This window comes from Nelumbo lutea, chromosome 5 (assembly GCF_056320005.1).
Source record: "Nelumbo lutea isolate HS-2025 chromosome 5, American lotus-T2T, whole genome shotgun sequence".
NCBI classification, from domain to species: Eukaryota; Viridiplantae; Streptophyta; class Magnoliopsida; order Proteales; family Nelumbonaceae; genus Nelumbo; species Nelumbo lutea.
The window spans coordinates 24,132,051-24,149,381 of NC_142688.1; the positions used below are offsets into that span (position 1 = coordinate 24,132,051).

The 17,331-nt window shown below is 40.4% G+C and overlaps 1 protein-coding gene across 6 annotated transcripts in view; it reads right to left on the reverse strand.

Moving 5' to 3' along the window:
• Nucleotides 1–12,179, reverse strand: part of LOC148851042 (vacuolar protein sorting-associated protein, putative (DUF1162)) — a 92,636-nt gene extending 80,457 nt beyond the window's left edge. For 4 of the 6 annotated variants that reach the window (XR_016099292.1, XM_088944884.1, XM_088944883.1 and 1 more), the window contains exons 1-3: nt 10,977–12,179; nt 10,767–10,860; nt 7,804–10,007 (exon numbers count right to left, since the gene is read on the reverse strand). Coding sequence is in view for 4 of the 6 variants with exons in the window: in XM_088944884.1 (XP_088801010.1) it covers nt 7,804–10,007; nt 10,767–10,860; nt 10,977–11,257 (2,579 nt within the window). In the remaining 2 variants the exon portion in view is untranslated. Of the gene's footprint in view, nt 1–7,803; nt 10,008–10,766; nt 10,861–10,976 lie in introns of those variants that run through there. The other 2 variants (XM_088944885.1, XM_088944886.1) reach the window with 2 other exon arrangements.
• Between the last annotated feature and the right edge of the window lie 5,152 nt (nt 12,180–17,331).

Here is a 17,331-nt window from a genome sequence, read left to right on the forward strand (position 1 = left end):
AAGGAGATCCTCTTCCCCCCTTTTTGTTCACAGTTGTGGCAAATGTGCTCAGTAGAATGATTTCTAAAGCAAATAGGGAAGGGCTAATAAGAGGTTGGAGGATAGGGAGGAATAATGTCACAGTGACTCATCTTCAGTTTGCTGATGATACCATCATCTTTTGTAAAGGGGGAGACTTAGGGAAAGTGAGGAACCTAAAAGATCTTATTAAATTCTTTGAGTCTGCTTCTAACATATCGATTAACTTTGACAAAACTTGTGTGGTGGGAATCAATTTGGAAGATTGGGAGGTAAAGGCTATAGCAGGTTCTCTAGAGTGTTCCATGTCTGATTAGCCTTTAACCTATTTGGCCCTTCCGTTAGGAGCTAACCCAAAAGAAAGTCGGTTCTGGTATCCAATTGTAGAAAAGTTTGAAAAGAGGCTAGCTGCTTGGAAAAATAATTACATTTCGATAGGGGGTAGATTGACCTTGATTAGGGCGACACTCGCTAGTCTTCCGGTTTATTTTCTTTCTATATTCAAGATACCCTCAAGGGAAGCCAAGAAGCTAGAAAAGGTGATGAGGGATTTCTTGTGGGAGATAGGGGAAGAGAAGAATGATCACTTGATTAGGTGGGAGATAGTTAGCAAGAGTAAGGAAGAAGGGGAGATTAGGATTGGGAAATCTAGTTTTTATGAATGAAGCTTTACTAGGGAAGTGGCTTTGGAGATGGCTGTTAAAGAGAGAGAGGTTGTGACACAAGGTGGTGAATAGTATTTGTGGCTGCTTGCATAACGGTTGGGATGTCGGGGTATCTCGACGGGCGACTCTTGCAACACCCTGGAAGGCCATTCATGGAATTCTACCCCATTTTCTCAATCTGGTCAGGTATGATGTTAATTCTAGACACAATGTTCTTTTTTGGGAAGACATTTGGGTGCGCAACCAACCACTTAAAGACATTTTTCCCTCTCTTTACTCTCTTTCCCTTTATAAGGAAGAGTTGGTTTCTAGTTTTATTTCCTACTCAGATTCTTCTTTGGCCCTAAACTGGGATTTTGGTTTCCATAGAGGTTTACGTGATGATGAAAGTGCTTGTGTTTCAGATTTATTGTCTTCACTTGAGTCTATTTGTTTATATCCCCTCAAACCTGACACAAGAATTTGGACCCCTAACCCAAATGTTTTGTTCACTTGCTCTTCTTTCTTCAAGTCCCTTTGTTTCACTTCTGCACCTCAAAATTTCCCAATTAAAGAATTTTGGACTAGGCCCATTCCCCTAAAGATTGTTGTTTTTTGTTGGGAAGTTTATTATGGTAAGATTAATACCTTTGAAAACCTACAAAAGAGAAGACTAATTGGTGTTTATCCCCTAATTGGTGTGTTCTTTGTAAATCTCAGAATGAGGGTTGTCACCACTTACTGATCTCTTGCTCCTTTGCTATAGCTTTATGGAATTGGATTCTTACGTTGTTTGAGTGTAGGTGGAACCTGCCATCTAATACTATTTTGTTATTTAGTCCGTCTATTTTTTAATGGCACACTAAGAGAGGGAGAATTATGTGGAAGTTGCATAAGAGCAGATTTGTTGTGGATAGTTTGGGAAGAAAGGAACACCAAAATCTTTTGTGAAAAAGAAAGGAGCTTCTCGAAAGTTAAAGAATGTATTTTGACATGGGAAATTCAGTGGTTGAAAACTCTAAAGATCTTTGATGCATACTCTTTTGATGATCTATGGAGAAGTTGGTTAGCAGTGGATAATACTTCTACTAGGAAGGACAGACATTGGGTTGAATGGATGCCACCAGGGAAGGAGTTTATCAAGCTGAACTTTGATGGAAGTAGCCGAGGAAATCTAGGACCTTCAGGCATAAGAGGAGTGCTGAGAAACAAAGATAGTAACGTGATATCTTTGTACTCAGGTCCTGCGGGTGTGGGAGACTCTTTAAGGGCTGAATTACTAGCTGTTGTACAAGGAATCCAGCTTGCAAATCAGCTAGGCATAGAGCATCTGATTATTGAAGGGGATTCCCAGGTGATAGTGGGTTGGCTGAAGGATCCAAACACTATGATTTGGGGTTTTAGAGATCTTCTCAAAAAGGTTAAATGGTTAACAAGGAATATGAAATCAGAGTTCAGTGGGTAGGCAGATCAGCAAACTCATTGGCTAATTCACTTGCAAAACAAGGGGCTTCCCGGGATACTTTATTTTGGGCTTCAGTGTAATTTCTTTTGTACTTATAATTTTGTAATTAGCTTTAAAGGAAATGTCACATCTCATGCCTTTCCACCGGTTGCATGTAACTCTTATTTGCTGGTTTAATAAAATTTCACTCACTTATCAAAAAAAAAAAGGCAGTGGTCTTAGCAATAGGCACAATCTACTGGAATACAGTAATCCATGCAGTCATGTGGGAAATTTGGGAAGAGAGAAATAGTTGAATTTTTTAAAACAAGGCCAAGACCATTGAAGATTTGATCTCTCACCTCTTATACCTTTGCAATTGGTGGACAATAAATTCTGTTGAAGTTTAAAGGAGTTTCATAGAAGGAATTGCAAAGGAATCCAATAAACTTTCTGATTTCTTCCCATATCTTTCCTTCTATTACCCAAAGTCTTCACCACTACAAAGAATGAGTTGTAAAGCTTATTTTGATGGTAGTGCCTCAGGGAACCTGAGGGTTGCTGGTATTGGAGGGATCATTAGGGAAGTGATAGACATCTACCATTGTAATCTTTTGTGTGTGCTTTTTCTTCTGATGTACATCTCCTCATGTACTTGTTCTTTCTTTAATGAAATTTCAGTTACTTCTTAATAGATATATGTATATATATATATATATATATAGAGAGAGAGAGAGAACATGATCAGATTTGGGTTAATCGAAATCCTTTTTTTTTTTTGAGAAAAGATAACTTCTATTGCATTGAAGAAATGAGTACATGAGATGATGTACATCAGAACAGAAACAAAGAAAGGATTCTCAAGGATTAAACAGGCATGGTCCGATCACTATATAAATTATCTAAATGGGCTCCAGATTCAATTCCCTAGGGACCCAAGACAGGTTGGCGTTCATGCTGACTAGGATATCTCTAGCCTCAACCAAGTAGTGAGCCAGTCTCCAAGGACCATTATCCTTTTCTCCTAACCGTTTGATTGTGTTTGCAGAGTTTCCTTCAATGGATAAGGATGAGAAACCCAAGTCTCTAGCTACTTTGATTCCAATGAGAGCAGTCATGATCTCAGCCTCTGTAGAATCTACTATCCTGATTGGGCCACTAAAAGCACAGAAATGTTGTCATCCCTCCCATAAGCTCTTTGAAGTGGAGACGGATGCGTCAGGTTTGAAGATAGGTGCTGAGGGAAAGCTGATTGCATTTTTCAGTGAGAAGCTAAACGAGGCAAGGAAGAGCTTGTCTTCTTCTAACAAAGACAAGTGTTGTATGCATTGGTGTTTGAAGCACTGAAGGCATTACCAACTTCCGAAGGAATTTGTCGTGTACACAGCTTGAAGGTTCCTACAGAGAGAGATCTTTTTTGCAAACGGTTTTTCTGGAGTTTTCATCGGTTCGAATCCGGGAGGATGAGGATTTTGCAGAGGCTTGGAGAGAGAGCCTGAATCCTGTGAGTGGGAATTGATGAGAATGAAAATTATCATATTTTTACCCCTTAATATTCAGTCTTTTATACTTCTTTAGTACCTAATTGGACTCACTATTCTTGTGTTTTGATTTAGGGCACGAAACAAGGCGCTAGGAGAAAAACAAGGCTAATCGGGTAATTTTGCACAGTTTCGGTGCCGCATGGTAATTTGGGCATAACTCTCCCATCGGGACTCAGATTGAGATGACTCAAGATGCATTGGAAAGATACGGAAAAACTCTACAACTTTCATGTTTTGAGTTTTGATAGATTCGGACTGCATCGAGGTCAAAATCGGGCCCGAAGTCTAAGCAAACTCGCAGAGAAGCCTTGCAACAGCCCAAATCGTTGAGAAAGCCCAATACGAATTTAGCATGCAAGAATAAGAATTCGGCTGAATCATCAAAGAGTTTTATTAGATTCAAATTCTTGCTGTATTTCTAAAAAGAAAAAGAGACAGTTAGAGTCCATCTTGGTTAAGGATTTTTGTTTAGAGATAAGGATAATATTAGACCTGAATTAATCATTAGGAAATAGGACTTTCTATTTTTGAGAAAGAACTCCAAAAAGGAGTTGGAAACAGCCCCTCCTCCTAAAGCTATATAAAGGGGGGCGGACTAGCACCCAAGGCATCATCGAATCCTCCAAGAGAGCTTCAACCTTCAAAGAGAGCAATCAGCAACCAAGGAGGAAGAAGCAAAGTTCGCCCCCTCTCATCTGGAAGCTACGATTTCATCACGAAGTGTGTGTAAGGTTTTATTTTCTGGTTGAAAGGTTAGGGAAGCCTTGATTCTATAAACATTGTGAGATCTAATTGATTTTTATTTCAGTTCATTGTTTATGGGTATTCATATGTTTTCTGCGATTTCCTGTGAAGATTATTTTTATTGATTAAGCAAGAAGGCGCCCTTGCTCATTCAACAAGAATAATCTATGGCCGATTGAACCACCAATTTCGTATATGATTGGTAGGTTTAATCATGGTGGCAACTAACATAATTGATTATAGAAAAATTTTCGATTTATGTTAGGAAGATATATGATCTGGTTTAAACGGTCCGAGCTTGTGAGATCACTGACCAGAATTGGGTCTCTCCCCTCTTAATGCTATTAATAGATTAAATTCTAAGAACTTATTTAGAATTGTCTATTAATAAGAGAAGCAATCAAAGAGCTTGTTTTGGTTGCCGAATAATACGAGTAGAGGCTAACTGTTAGAGCTTGTTAATGGCTATAACCAATTTATTCATAATCATATGAATTTATCCTTGCATCGATGATCAATGATAAAAGTCAAAGCTGAACTTGTCCCTTCAACCAGAAGCTATCTCCCATCGATTTGATCATTGCTTTCTGTTGCTTTCTTTTATTTCATCTTATTTTCCTTTTCTTTACAAGCCCCCTACTTCGTTTACTTGGAAATAAATCCACCCAATCCCTATGGAGACGACATTGCTCATCACTATATACAAATATTTAATTTGAGCAAAACATTTATCTTTGGTTGGATCCGACACCCACCAGGAATCCCCAATTCCAACAACCCCCAGGTTATCTAAAGTGCTTCCATCAAGTTTAATTTCATCACCCCCTTCTAATATAGTTAATGAAACTCAAAGGGAGGGTTGAATTCAAAGTGAAAGTGAATAGATAATTGGTCATAGTCCTTGCAAAACACTCTTTGAAATTCCTTTGAAAGCCTCAGAGTTTGCAGCCACAAATTACAGATGAATAATATGGGAAATTAGATCTTTGATAGATCCAGCATTATTGCCAAAGATACAATTGTTTCTTTCTTCCCACACCCCTCACAACACTGCTGGAACTACCAAAATCCAGTAAAGTTTACCTCTCCTTGCCAAGGCCTTTGCCATGCCACTGTCAAAGGAAGTCCAAAATGTGTTCAGGAGCAACCCAACCAACTTCAGCCAATAAGATTTAAAAGTAGGACCAGATTTTCCTTGTTTCTTGACAAAGAATAAAAAATATGTTCAGCTGATTCCCCATCAAGGAGGCATAGGATACAAATGTGTGGGGAAATATATAATTTACCCCAATTCTTCTTTTGAACAAGGTCTTTCTTTGAGCAAGCTTCTCACACAAAGAAACAAACTCTAGGAGGAGTGCAAGAGCAAGAAATCTTCTTAGAAGGGAAGAACGAAGTCTGCTCACCTGCCACCAAAAGTCATAAAATAGGATTTGGATGAGAACTTGCAAGCAGGATGGAGTTTCCAGATACATTGGTCAAGCGAGGAGAGGAAGATATAAAGCCCCTTTGGAACTGGAGAAGATCAGCAATACCTCCAATCTCCACCTCTCTTAAAGGTCTTTTAAGGTTTAGGTTCCAGATAATGACAGTAGAGGAAGAAAGGCAAGAGGATAAAGTTGCTTCTTCGTTTTTTTGGGAATGGCTAAAAATACTAGGATAGGAATCAGCAAAGAAGATTCACCCCACCAAAGGTAAGTCCAAAATTTGATTCTATTCCCATTTCCCACTTTATATCTAATTTTAGAGTTCCCTTTTCATCTATCGCCTGCACATTCATTATCTATTAAAATGTTGTCCACAATTTGATGCCCTTTTATAAAAGCATACTAATTGGATGAGAAAATTTCCTCCAACACTTGCTTCAATCTCCCCACCAAAACTCTTGCCAAAGTCTTGTAAATAGTCCCAACTAAACTGACTGGTCTAAAATCTTTCACCTCCAGAGTTACTTCTTTTTTCAGAATTAAGCAGATAAAAGTTGGATTGTTTCCTTTAGCCAACCCCATATACTTGGGATAAGCCTTGGATGATGATGATGATGATGATGGTGAAGTTGAATTGTTTCCTTTGTTCACAATAGCAGACTGATAGAAGTCCATAAAAACTTCCATTAGATCTTATTTGATTGTGTCCCAACAAAGCTGATAGAGAAACATAGGGAATTCATCTGGCTTTGGAACTCTATAGTCTATCCTTATCCATATTAAATACAACCTCCCTAATTTCTTGCTCCTCAAGTTCTCTTTCTAGACAAGTTGCCTTTTCTTCCGACAACATCAAACCCTCCAGGTTATTTATCTTGAACCTTCTATTCCCATCCTTTGAGTATAGATCCTTGAAATAGTTTAAAATTGCCTGAGATAGCTCTTCAAGGTCCTCTACTTCTCTCTACCTCACCTCCAATTTTGAAATAGAATTTTCTCCATGCCTCCCTGTAACATAACTATGAAAAAAAGCTGGAATTGTTATCTTCTTCCTTCAACGACATTTCTTCTCTCCTAACGACAATCTCCCAATCTTTCCTCAACTCCACCCTTCTACTTCTGCCCTGTATTTTCAGCAAACCATTTTACTCTTTAGGCTCCGTTTGGAAGGAGTACAAATACAAATATGTAGAGTGCAAAACCTTATATTTTGTATTATTTTGTATATAATTGTACTGTACATATTTGTATTTGTACTCTTTCCAAACTGAGACTTAAAACCCAGCTTGTCCAACTCTTAAAGGATTTTTTTTTCTTCTTCAGAGACTTTAAATTCCTCTCTCCCCCAAGACTGTAGTTTCCTATTCAGAAACCAGAACCAAGCACATCCTTCCACCCTACACTCCTCCCCACCAGCTCGCCACCTTATTCCTTATGTAATGTCCACACCTTCTCCACTCTCCAGCCTGAACAAGGCCTTTCTTTTTCTCACTTAATCTGCCCTATTGTCTTTAAAATAAAGAAAATTTGAAAATAAAAAAAAAACAGTTACTTTTTAACTTATACATATATAATAAATCTATATAAATATAAAATATTGAATTTATTGATCATAAAATTCATATAACTATATGTGATATTTACATGCATATATACATATATTAATCAAACTCAGATTTTAATCAGATCAGATGGCATCAAATGCACATCAGATCTACTTATTAAATGAATGCTGATTTAAATATATGAATCCGAAATAATTGGACCAGATTTCAGACTTTCAGAGTTCACTGACAGCCAAATTATTGGAGGGGGGGGGGCTTGTTTATTCCAATCACATAAACATGCATGGACAATAAATGCATAGTGCCAAGAATTTTAATATAGTTATAGAAGTGGAAGAAAGAAAATTGGATATTATAAATTGTTCAGATTTTTAATATGAAGGAATAGCAAAGGAAAAAAAATCACATGACAGATACCTGTAGGATGAGAACTGGATAGTCATTGATGTTAATCCAATAATTTGATGCCATTTATTTTCTTCTGAATCCTCTAGATAAACATTTAAGTTATTAATCCTCAGGCTACAATTAAGTGCAATCCTCCCTCGGGAAACATAGAATTCATTTGAATTTGCTTTTGACATATCTACTACGCGAGGTTCTTTCAACCAGCAGTACTGTGGTATTGCACTATCTAGTCTTGATTCGCCAGAGAATTCTTCCATAACAGCTTTTGGAGTTGGCCAAGCTGCAAGTTCAATGTTAGGGAGATCAACTGCAAGGTATAAATCACTATTGCCTTCTTTCAGTGATAGTCTGATGTTGGGACCAGCTATAACTACCCCAACATTAATGTTTTTCTCTGGGATTCCCCCAAACAACAACATCTTCAGTTCATTGGCATAGGACTTGTAACGATCTCCCCATTTAACTTCTGTTGGCTCATAAAGGATGTTAGGAGAAAGTAAAAGTCCCCTTGACCTATCCTTGCTACCAGCCCAACAAAGAGCAAGTTGTATCTGCCTTAATAGCAGAGCAATAGATATTACTGAGGAATACCCCAAATCAAGCTTCAACTTTCCCACAGTAGAACTACATTTCCAAACACTACAGTCTGGTCCATGGAGATAAGGATCCATATAAAAGCTTTTGATCTCACATAGAAGGAAAGGGTTCTCCAAATGGTCATTCATAGTTCCTTCAAATTTCTTGCAAGTTTGTTTCCAATTTGACCACAGTTCTTCTAAATATTTTTCCAAAATTATGACAAAATCATTCCCAGTAGAACCAGCAGAACCAGTTATGACATTTTCTGAAAGAAAATGTATAGCTGGCTCACCCCATAGAATTGCTTTAGACTCGTTACTTCTCTCCACTTTATGTCCTTTCAAATAGTTATTTATCACTTTTCTTGAGTTGCTCCTCATAAGAGGAGTTCCCAATGAAGTCAAGGTCACAACTTTGAAATCTCCAACAGAAAAAGATAGAAACTGCCCAGTGTAGCACGGTGCAAAGATTAACAGAAATGAATCAATTGTAAGACAAAATGAATGTAAATCAAACAGATAGGAGCCAATATGGGAATCTGCCTGTCCACTAAAATGGTGGTGACCTGCTGCAGGGGAAACAATGATTGAAATTTTTCCAAGCTTGAGACTGCAATGGCACTGTGAACAGGGGTTTTCAGGAAGAACTTCCAGGTGTCCATGTGGATCCAGCATATAGCTAAAGAAGACCAAATATGTTACTTTGTAGAATATGCAATACAATTTTTTCCAAACAATAGCCAACACTGACAAAATCTTCTTCAAGAGTTTGGTAAAGATACGCACTGGTGACCCAGAGCTGCTATGTTCAGTATCTTGAACATGCAAAGCTGCCCTATAACGTGCTATGCGCCGTGCCCGTGCAACAGCCTCTATTGGAAGCTCCTTCTCAATCTTGCAAACCAACTCCCATTGGCGTTTAACCAAGCTTGAAAACTTTTTATCCTGAGACATTCTAGTAGAAGATTCTTTGAATGCCTTTTCAGAAGAGTACCCAACCAATGACAGCAAAAGTTTGTAAGCATAGACATGATGCAACCATAGTTTAACAACATCAACCAACTTATACATGGATAACTTGGGATTTGATGTCAAATAACCAATTCGGCTTGCAGCTATATTCCATAACTCTCTACCATTTCTAGTAGGTTTATCTTCTTTTAAAGATGGTATATCAAATTCCATAAGGATAGAAAGATCAACTGGAGAAAATGTAAAACTTATTTCAGCAACACAAAGATCAAATTCCACAGGTTGAAGATCATTCAAGTGAATGAAAGTGGATACATCTCTAGAAAGAAAAACAAGATTGAGATGTTGTTTTCTCTCCAGCTCAATCTCCAAACCACTGATGTTCATTACCAAAGAGTTTTCTTTTCGAGAAATAAAAAGTGCACCTGCAAGCCCCCTGAAGAAGCAAGATTTGTCCTGGTTCTGAGCTTCCACACTAAGCACTTTTGTCTTCAACAGAAGGGCAAGTTGATCAACTGTATAAGGCAATTCCACTTGCAAACGAACATCATGCATTTCTAACTTGCAATGCTTTATCATAGTATTCAACAAAGAGGTCATAAGCTGATTTCTTTCTGTGCTGATGCTGGAAATCCTTCCAAGTATGTCATGCAAAGAGGTACCCTGAAATTCACAATATATGTAGCAAGTCAGAGACAATGGAAAATCCAGATCATGTGAAATAAATTTGTTTTCAGTGATTTTTCATGAGTGTTAGTGTGTGTATGACCACGCATAAGAGAGGGAGAGAGACCACCATTCCTACATAAAATCTAAGTTTGATTCTCTCACCAGACTGTGGTACAGGTCAACCTTAGTCCAGTTTATATTTCCTTATTCCCTAAACTAATCATGAAGCAAACTAAAATTAAGCAGTTCTTCCCTTAGATTCAACTAAAAAACCAGTGAAGACATGTGTAAATGGAATCAAGTTCTGAATTGGGTACTACAGTTTGGACCATCCCATTGATGAACCACATCTTGCATTGAACTCATCCAAGTAGATGGTAAACCATTCGGTCAGACTTGGTGTTCGACTAGTCGTTAGAAGAACAAACGAATCAAAACCAGTCTCTTCCATGCCATGGGTTCCTGTAAAACTTTTAGCCGGATTAATTGTATCAGCATTCAATTGTTTTTTGCGAGTACAAATCTGAAATGCCAGCGTCATGGCAACACCTACTTTTTCAAGGGAGCTACATCCCTTTATAAGTATATATCTAACCATTTTTGGGCACTGACCAATTAACCATCTTATCCCATATGTCCCAGACCCGTCAAGGAAAAATGTATTTTAACAGTTGCTGATTAAACAAATAAGGCATTGAGAAGGAATACTATCCAGAGTCATTAACAAAAGGAAAGTTAATCAAACTCAAAAACCTCTGGATCAATGACAGAAAGAATCTCCTTCTCATACGAAGACGAATTATTCAAATTCTGCATCCGTTTCAAACGTCCCTCCTCCACCAGTCTCCTTCATATGGCACCAAAAAACCATCAAACCCAATAAAAATAAACAAACTCATCATGAGCGGAAAGGAATTCGAAAACTCGATTCAAATTGCAGGATACAAAGAGCAACATCCATACCTTACAGTTAGTATCACATCGACGCCATGCACCTCAATAGTAAAGGCAGGAACTGACCAATTAGAAAATCGAACGTTCATCCTTTCAATTTTAACGTCCATGAAAGATAAGCCTGCTGAGTTACCGAGCAACTGATTGAGAGCGGAAGTGTCGAAACGGATATTTGTTACACTTCCTTGTGAACGAAGCAACCCTAACTCCAGCTCCAATTGTGGTTCTTCTTGCAGCCATGGCTGTAAAATGGAGACTAACTTCGACCTAATGAGATTACAGAAGAACATTTTTGGTGTAGAGAATTCCAAAGCTCATGAAATAAATAGTCTGTGTAATCGCCCCTTCGCCATTAAAGAATTGAAACTGTCTTGCAGATAAAGCAGGGGCTCCAATTTTGTTGCAATTCCTGAGTACTTGCCCTAATTTATCGTTGAGCAGAGAAAAGATTGTACACGAGGATAAATGGCGGCAAGGCGTAAAGGGTAAAGAGACTGAAGAAGGTAGCAAAGCTTTCTAGGCTTCCATCCTACCACAGTATACCTGCAAACTGATCCGATCAAATCGGATATTAATAGATCCAAATCTATATGCCAATGTCAGTTGGCCACGTCAGATGGCTTTCTCTCTTCCTTCAACCGAGAGCTTGTTATTACTTTTTTTTTTCACAGCACATTCCCGCCGTGTATTGAAAACATCTCCCCATGATATTCCTACCCTCGATAATTCCCTCCACGCCTGCCCACAAGATATTACCTCCATGAAATATTGCCAATGTGTAACTGGGTAATTGTGGACAGAATTGTTGTAGGTATGAAATCCGGATTCATTTATGCGCTCCCCTCTTCCTTTTCAACCTATCTTAATTTACCATCTCAACAGTCTCCCCCGCTCTCTTTCTCGAGATCACATCTCCGCCCCAGTACATCCCTGCCATGTATTGGGAACACCTCCAGATGATCGATGATGATCGGGAGTGGTATTATCATCCAGAGATGTTTTTAATATACAGCAGAGATTTGTTGTGGGGCAGAGATGTGAATTCCTCTTTCTCACCCCTTCAATCCAATTGGGATTACTCTTCATAGAACACTCCACACTCCAAACCAGGCTTTGTATTCATGACATAATAGTAGATCTTCTTTTTAACCAATCATCATAAAAACTTTCTTTCCCTCCCAAACATCTGTTTCTTCGAGTTTTCAAGTTCAATTTTTCAACTTCAAAACAAATCGATGAAATCATCGTCAAGTTCGTGCTAACATGTATATAGTCGGTTCATCAGGTATGTTAATAACTTAGGGTCCGTTTGGTTCACAATCGTAAGCAAAGCCATGTTTGGTTCACAGGAATAGGGGTTTGAATCGGAATCGGTATGGGCTATTCCGATTCCAACTATTTGGTTGGGCAAAATCGGAATCTCATTCCCATTCTTGTTGTAATAACATTCCCCCATTTGAGGGAATGGCCATTCCCTGCCCCTCCTCCCTTGGGAATGAAATCTCATTCCTACTGATTTTAATTCCCACTCTCATTCATGTTTAAACCAAACAGATTATGGGAATGGACCATTCTGATTCCATTTTTGGAGGATTATGATTTTGATTCCAACTATAAACCAAACAGACCCCAAAGTTCATTGGAATTGGAATCGAAATGCTATTCTCATAGTCTGTTTGGTTCAGACAATAATGGGAATGAAAATTAAAATCAACAAGAGCAGGGTTTCATTCCCAAATGAGGGGCAGGGAATGACCATTCCCTCAAATGGAGGAATGTCATTCCAGCAGGAATGGAAATGGGATTCCGATTCTATCCAACCAAACAGTCGAAATCGGAATAGCCCATTCTAATTCCGATTCCAGACCCCTATTCCTATGAACCAAACAGGACCTTAGTTTTTTGTATATTCTTCCTTGGATCCAAACTCAAAGCAGGGGTTTTCACCCCTTTAGATTTCTTATCTTCAACACAGGGGAGCAACCACCATCAACTTCAGCGTCAAGTTCCTACTAACACGTCTACAACAAGTTCATTAGGTCTTTTATTTTAATACCTTTTTTTGTTGTATTTTTTAAATGACAGGGCTCCGCCCCGTTCTCTTTCTAAATATAAGTTTGAGTTTCCATCTTCAAAACAATGGTGGAACAATCATTTTCATCTTCAAGCAGTCATCGATCAAAATTAGATCATCAGGTATTCAAACCGAATTTAGCTAAGTAATGAGCTGTCATATTTGTCTTACATTTTTTTCTACCAACAATGTTTGTTTCCACCAAAGTAAATAACACTTTTGAGGCTTTTGAGTAAAAACTGGCTCTATTTTTAAGTATTTAGATTTTATCACTTGTGCCCATAGTCTCTCAAGTTCACTTGAAGTCTCCAGATTTCCCATGAGCCTTGATTCATTTCCCATAATAACTTCCCTAGGCCTAGACCCCTTCTTTTTTGAGTATAGGTAATTTATTCCAGCCTTCTTACTGTTATTTCCCTTTCATGAGAAATTTCCATGCAAACCTTCCATTTCTGAAATGAAACCCGTGGGAAGCAAGGCAAGGACATGGCATACACCCGCAAAGCTTGAGACACAACTTTAACCTTTGATATTCTTTCTGCTTGAGAAATTATGTCTGCCTTCCAACGTTGAGAATGCCCCCACTAAATAGGATCGAACTCTTATTTTTTATTTATTTTCGCCTGTGTCATTTCTTCGAAATAGGCTGTATTTGGAAATGATGTAAATAAGTGTGAATGCAAATATGTAGAGTATATAATGGTTCATATAAATTGTAAAATTGGGTTAGTTTTGCATTCACAAATTTATCTTCATACCAAATACACTTTCATTTGTAATAGATGCAAACATGAATTCCAATAAAGCAATTTTCCCTTGAAGTTCTACATTTTTGCTCAATTTGGAAAGAATACAGATGAAGGGTGATTTGGCGCGACCTAGCGAGAAGAGGACACGTGGACATGACCTGACTAAGGGATGACAGCTCAGCCTAGCAAAACTAGTTCGCAACGTTTGAGCTTGGGTGTTCAGTCACCTTGGCACAGAGTCACCTCGGCGCAGAGTCACCTCGACACAGGGTCACCTCGACATCAGGACACCTTGGCATTCAATACAGTTCAGAACTAAAGAACCGAAGTGTCAGCTCAGGGCTATCAACCCGAACCGCCACGTAACGACTTTGGAAGTTTATCCCATAGACTCCGAACCTCACAGGATCACACCATGTAACGACAGGCCTAATCTTCTCCCCGCCTGGATCGGGCAGAATTGATAAACTTTATTAATTGATACGTTACTCCCCAATTAAAGTGGAAATGGATCCCCTCAGGACGAAGATCTCGGAACCGATCCACGAAACCCGTGAGAGCTCAACTATATAAAAGCACCAACCCCAATGACACAAGGTACACGTAATTCTCGGGGGGCAGGAGAGGTCGCTCCCGTGGTACAAGCAAAACCGAGCTGGATCGACCCACTCATGAGTTACCTTCTTCGCGGGACCCTCCTTGCAGAATACAACGCGGCCCGAAGGGTAGAGCGCTAGTCGGCTAAGTACGTCCTTATAAATGGACAATTGTGCAAAATGTCCTTCACGTTCCCCTACTTGCAGTGCTTGCGACCCTTAGAGGCTGAGTTCGTACTCCGTGACACCCATGAAGGCTTGTGCGGCGGACACTTGGGGGGCAGGGCTCTCGTATAGAAGGCGTTGCGGCAAGGCTACTACTAGCCCACGATGAAGGCAGATGCACTCGAGCTCATCAAAAAGTACGACAAGTGTCAGAGGCACACCAACATCCACCACCAACCTACTGCTGATCTGAAATACCTCACTAACCCATGGACCTTCGCACAGTGGGGAATCGACATCCTTGGTCCATTCCCGCCAGCGGCAGGACAGAGGAGGTTTCTAGTCGTACCAGTAGACTACTTCATGAAGTGGATGGAAGCTGAACCTTTGGCAACAATCACAACCTGCAACATACAAAATTTCTTTTGGAAGAACATAGTATGTCGCTTCGGGCTACCTCGGGTACTCATCTTCGATAATGGGAAGTAATTCGAGGGTATTAAGTTTCAGAATTTGTGTGTCAAAATGGGAATTCAGCAAAATTTCACCTCAGTGGCACACCCCCATGCGAACGAGCAAGTGGATGTCACCAACAGAGCCATACTTTGCGGACTGAAAGCTCACTTAGCTCGAGCCAAGGGGTTGTGGGTAGATTGTCACAGGTGAGACTCCTTTCAACCTCACTTACGGCACAAAAGCGGTAATCCCAGCAAAAATCGAGGTGCCCACACTACGCTTGGAGGCCTATGACGAAGAGACGAATGATGACAAGATCCGTACCAACCTAGACCTGGTAGAAGAGGTACGAGACCTAGCGTACATCCGGACTGTAACCTACCAAGAGAGAGTAGCTCGGTACTATAACGCCCGAGTCATAAAGCAACACTTCCGCGTCGATGACCTATTTCCGAATAAGACGGGTGTTTGGGGAAATTACGTACGAGCTCGAGACTTTGGAAAGGAAGCAAGTACCTCGAGCATGGAATATTGGCAACCTAAGAAGGTACTACTCGTGATCACTGAATTGGTCAAGAAGGATCACTGAACTGAAGAGAGGACTGCGAGTCACTCCCAGAAGCCCAAGGGCCATGATACTGAGCTGGCACAAGACCTCGGCACTACGATAAGTCTTAGTCGCCTCCTCGGCATAGGAAGATAAGTCATACTCACCTCTTTGACATGGGTGGACAAAGTCCTATTCGCCTCTTCGGCATAGACAGACAAGTCCCACTCACCTCTTCGGCATAGGCAAACCAGTTCTCACACCTGAGGCATAGACAGTTCGGGTACAAACCCTACTATGTCTAGCCCACCTCGACATATAACAACAAGTTGATCCCATTTGAAGCCAAACCCAATGGCTCAGCACTAAGGGATAACCGACACCTAAGCGAGTAGCCCGTGTGCAGACAGGTCGGGTATATACCCTACAGTGTCCGCCCACCTCAGCGTACAACGATGCGAAGTTATCCCTAGTCGTAGTCCAGCTCGTTAGCTCGACAGTTTGGGGTAACCAACACTTAGAAAAAATCTACTCCTATTTTCGGTTTAGTTCGCCAGTTCATGAGTTATTTACACTTAGAAAATTTGTATACAGAGATTGCCAAAAGAAACTTTCACTATGAACCGAGCTCGGAGGCTCGGGGTGTACATCATAAAGGTCCAAGAAAAGAGGCAAGAATCATGCGTCCAAACTGTCGGGCAGGTTAGTCTCCATGTGATCCTCCTCCGCATCCTCTCAACCTGACGGGCCCACCTCAGGGACTTCATTGTCGCTTTCCTCTTCGGAGGAGCCGGGTTCTTCATTGGCATCCTTCGCCATCTCTAGAGTGAGATCAGACATGGAAACAACTCCGAGGTCCAGTTCGGGAAACTTCTGCCACAACAACCATTTGCACAACTTGAAGCCAAACCAATAAGAGCTTGATCCGTACTCGACCTTGAGATTGTGGAACTCCGGACACTCTTTGAAGCCTTCGATGGTGCTCTCTCTCTCCTCAGCTTGTGCCTCTTGGATGGCAGTCTCGAATATCTTAGTGCTCTCTTTGATCATCGCATCAAGGTTCTCGTTCTCGCACTAGAGCTTCTCCTTCTCCTCAATCAACGCCATGATCAGCTCCTGTTGACTCTAAGCTCCTTTCTTAGCCCTAAGAACCTCACCCCGAGCTAAGTCCAGCTCACAATAAAGTTTCTAAGCATTCTCTTCGGCTTCCCGAGCTCACTTCAAGCGGACCTCGGACTGGTAGACTAACGAGTGAATGGCGGAGTTCACATGGCAAAAAGAAAGCAGATGTAAGTACCTTTAAAAAATGAATAAGGAAATGAAGTATAAAGGTAAAGTATTCACCACCATACAGTAACTGGCATGTCAGCCCACTCCGCGACTTCGGCGGGAAATACAACATCCTTACTTTTGAGGAGCCCGAGTCAAGGGGTCATTATGCTCTCCTTCGAGAGCTGAGGCTCGGGCATGGAAGTGCTCTCAAGTTCGCGAGGCGGAGACCCTTCATCCTAGTCTTCGTGCAAGTCCACGATAGGAGGTTGGGGATGGACCTCCTCCTCCGGAAGCTTGGCAGAGATCGGCTCCGATGCAACGACCTCAGGTGGAACGGGGGCAGAAGGACCGGCCTCCCGACGAGAATTCTTTGAGGCCTTCCTCTTTTTTCCTCTTTGGAAGCTCCTCAGAAGGTTCTCTACATCGACCTCTGCCATGGCTATTGCGAGAGAAAAAAGAAAAGGTTAGTCGCAAACTGAAGAAAAATCAAAATAAAAAAGAATAT